This window comes from Olea europaea, chromosome 5, assembly GCF_002742605.1.
Source record: "Olea europaea var. sylvestris chromosome 5, O_europaea_v1, whole genome shotgun sequence".
Taxonomy (NCBI): Eukaryota; Viridiplantae; Streptophyta; class Magnoliopsida; order Lamiales; family Oleaceae; genus Olea; species Olea europaea.
Genome location: NC_036241.1, coordinates 2,715,930 through 2,719,383, shown reverse-complemented (window position 1 = coordinate 2,719,383; position 3,454 = coordinate 2,715,930). Strand labels below are relative to the sequence as shown.

The 3,454-nt window shown below is 37.7% G+C and overlaps 1 protein-coding gene across 1 annotated transcript in view; it reads left to right on the top strand.

Annotated features, from left to right (window-relative positions):
* LOC111394130 overlaps positions 1-3,016 on the top strand; it is a 14,198-nt gene extending 11,182 nt beyond the window's left edge. The window contains exons 12-14 of the mRNA XM_023019905.1: positions 445-587; positions 1,710-1,979; positions 2,071-3,016. Of these exons, the coding sequence (XP_022875673.1) occupies positions 445-587; positions 1,710-1,979; positions 2,071-2,820 (1,163 nt within the window). The 3' untranslated portion in view covers positions 2,821-3,016. The remainder of the gene's footprint in view (positions 1-444; positions 588-1,709; positions 1,980-2,070) is intronic.
* The last annotated feature ends 438 nt before the right edge of the window (positions 3,017-3,454 follow it).

Genomic DNA, 3,454 nt, shown 5'->3' with positions numbered 1-3,454 from the left:
ACATCAGTGATATGCATAGTGAACATATCGCAGTGATATTTTGGTTTGCTTAGTTAATTGACAAATAAATCTGCTGCTCTATATTTACGTTTGTCAATAAAGGATGTCAAATAGGCTTTTGAAATAAGATATCGGCATACAACTAGGTTTCTGTAAATTAATTTTTGGATTGATAGCAACATTGAGTCAGTTGCCCTTTGCTTTAGTATCAAATCATTGCATCACTTGATTGTCCAAAATCCTGATATTGTTGGCCACATGTTTGTAAAGGGCCACATATTTGCCAAAGCCATAATATTCTTTACAACTGAGTGAAACCTTGGGCTGAAAAAATTTGTTTATGATGATACCATGGACTGTGAGCTTGTTGATTGTATACCAGTGTGTCAAGATCTTGAATTCTCTTAGGAAGATCTTATATTCAAATCAGATGTCGGTTTCCATGATTTATTTGTCTTGAAGTTGCCGATTTCGAATTGGTTGGCTTTAAAAATGCAGATTTGGCTTTTGCCTTTACTTCGGGCCAGACATTGTCCTCATGGTGTATCAATAGACAACCACTATTCATTCTCGTCCATGGAAGAGAGGTATCAAGGATTAACCTTCAACATTGCAGGATGTAAATAGTTGGTAAGATGCTTTGAGATTTAGAAACTAATAGCAATATGTGCTATCTGGTATGCCTCCCATCGTATTTTTGAGATTGGAAAGTGGTCATACCCAGTCAACTACGTCTTCTGAAGTAACTTAGTATCTTTATCTCCAGATTTTTGATTTGATGTGACAAGAAACTTTGAAAATCTGCTGTTGCCATTTTCTGTATATGTTCATCTAGTTATATCATCTTTAATAAGACACATTGAATATTATTACTTTCATTTAAGTTATCTGAATTGCTCAGGTGGACTTTGGATTAACCTTTTTTCCTTTTTTTTCTTTTTTTTTCCTTTCCCTCCAAATGCCTTTTTAATGTTTTCATGAATTTCCTCATACATCTTTGGCTGCTTTCACTTTTGTAAGATGATAGCATGCTTTAGGTTGTTTGTTATTATCTATCGATGCTTTTCTTTTGGGGGTAATGTTCAGTTGCAGTTGATTATGGAATAGAAAATAATCTGTGTAAGCTGAAATACTGGATGAGGTTTCGTGAAAGTGGGATAATTACTTAAAATGAATGCAATCTCCAGTGTACCATGTAGTGGCATTCTTGGGGATCAGCAATAAAATAGTATTGTTAAACAGAAAGGCAAAACATATTCTGAAACTTCAATGTACTTACCACATAGAAAAAGAGATGTCTAGTTACAAATTCTGAAGAATTTGGCCAACGGTTATGTTGTAATTCTGTGGATTGCACATACTTCTGAAATTTTATTTTGCTTTCTAGCTTTTTCTTATGGCATCTATGTCCTAATTCTATTTGAAATAAGCATGACTTGAATGTTTTCACTTGCAATCTTTGAGTATGCCCTGCATAATCCTAGATGATAATTTATTTGCTTTTCGAGCTTTCAGATTGTATTTTATTTGTTTTATGGATTTTACTGTCAATTTGATACTCTTTTTTAATTTATTACAATTTTTTCTTTCTATTGATTTATAAATGAAAGGCAAGTCTATTCACCTAGCATTTTAAGTGCTTTTCACGACATTCTAGTAAATGATGCTTTGGTTTCTTCAATTTTTTTTCCCAACTTTTTTTTGTTCAGACCATATGGCAATCGCCTCTCTCTAGTGGATATAACCAGCAGGCTTTTCATCCTCGTGGATCTGTTGCTTCACAATGGGGACCTCGTGGGCCCCATCAGGCACAGTTCTCAGCTTATGATTATCTGCAAAGAGGACCAAATCCTTCTCAGAATTCTTTATATCCACCTCAAGCATATGGTCAGTATCCTCCACAACAGGCACCACGAAACAGCTATGGTCCAAGCTGGGAGCAAAGGCCACCAGCTACAATGCAGGGGCCCTCACCTCAGGTTGGCAGTTTAGTTATTATTTCATTTGTACGTCTGCCAGATATTCATACTAATGTTTTGAGGTCCGTGTTCTGGCACATTTCATTAACAGATCAACTATGGACAGCCAACTCCTTACTCTCAAACACCTGCACAACACTTTGGTCTTCCTGGGTACAGTGAAGTGAAATATGATGACTATGTGTCCTCACAACAGTTTGGGAACACGGGTTCTCAGCCAACAGCTTATGCTCAAAGTGGTACATATTCAGGGTATGGTTCACAGGACCAATATGGTAAGCCACCAATGTATGATGTGCAGCCACAGGTACACCATTCTCAATCTTATGGTCAGCCTAGGCCTAACCAACTCGGAGAAGTTTCCTATCAAGGTCCTGCTGCGCCATCTCAAGCATATGGTCAAACTGTGCCACCTCAACAGCCATATCCATATGTGTCAACTGGACCGGTGCAGCATAGCTATGCTCCATATGGTTCTGTACCTCCTGCTGATGGATACAGTCATCCACCATCTACCACAGCATCTGGTTCTGGTTATCCTGTGCAAGGTGGTCAACCTGTTGCTGGGTATGGTCAGCCTGGTGGACAACAGACTCCTGCATATATACAGGCTGGACCTACTGGAGGTTATGGTTCTTATCCATCTACTCAGCCTGGCCACAATGAACAACCAGCAGCAAATACCACAGCTTACGGTTATCAAGGGCAGATAGATCCTGCATATGGTAGTGCCCAGGGTCCTGCAGGTTATGGTGCACCTGCCACTGGACAGTCGGTTTATACACAACCAGCACCAGCTCAAGCTGGGTATAACGTACCACAGTCGGGAGGTTATCAGTAGTATGGTTATGAGAAAAATGTCGCCCCAACTTTCATCTGCACTTTGATTTTAATCTGATGTATGCTTCCGCATAGTTGAGTCTGGACTTGAATAGTTCTATTATTAACGGACTTTGATGTTAGATCTATACTGCCTGTACCTTGTAAACATCTTGTGATGCTATTTTAGATTTGAAGGTTATCAGTTGGATTTTATACCGTGGGTTTTAAATGTTCTTGTTTTTACTCAATATGTTAAGCCCTTGTTTGAGCCCTTCATCAAAATGCATTCTTGAGTAGTGGTGTGATCTTATTTCAATAATACATTTTTTAATAAAATAATATAGAATATGTTGCATATAGATAATGTGATGTCTATGATGGTATTCACCTTCCCTCACATGTAGGGGGTCTTATTTCGAATAAATTATATTTTATTCGAAGTGAATTTCCTTCCATGTGTAGAGGGTGGGGCACCATTATGGATACATTGATGTATGAATATCACACGTAAATTCAGAATTTGTCCCTATTTTTTGACCCTATGTTCTTTTTATTGCAATACTATTGTAAAATGCATTTATTGAAAAAAATAAAAAAAAAAGGGCTCAACGGAATCAACAAATGCAATACGGTCTGGAACTTTTGAATTTTGG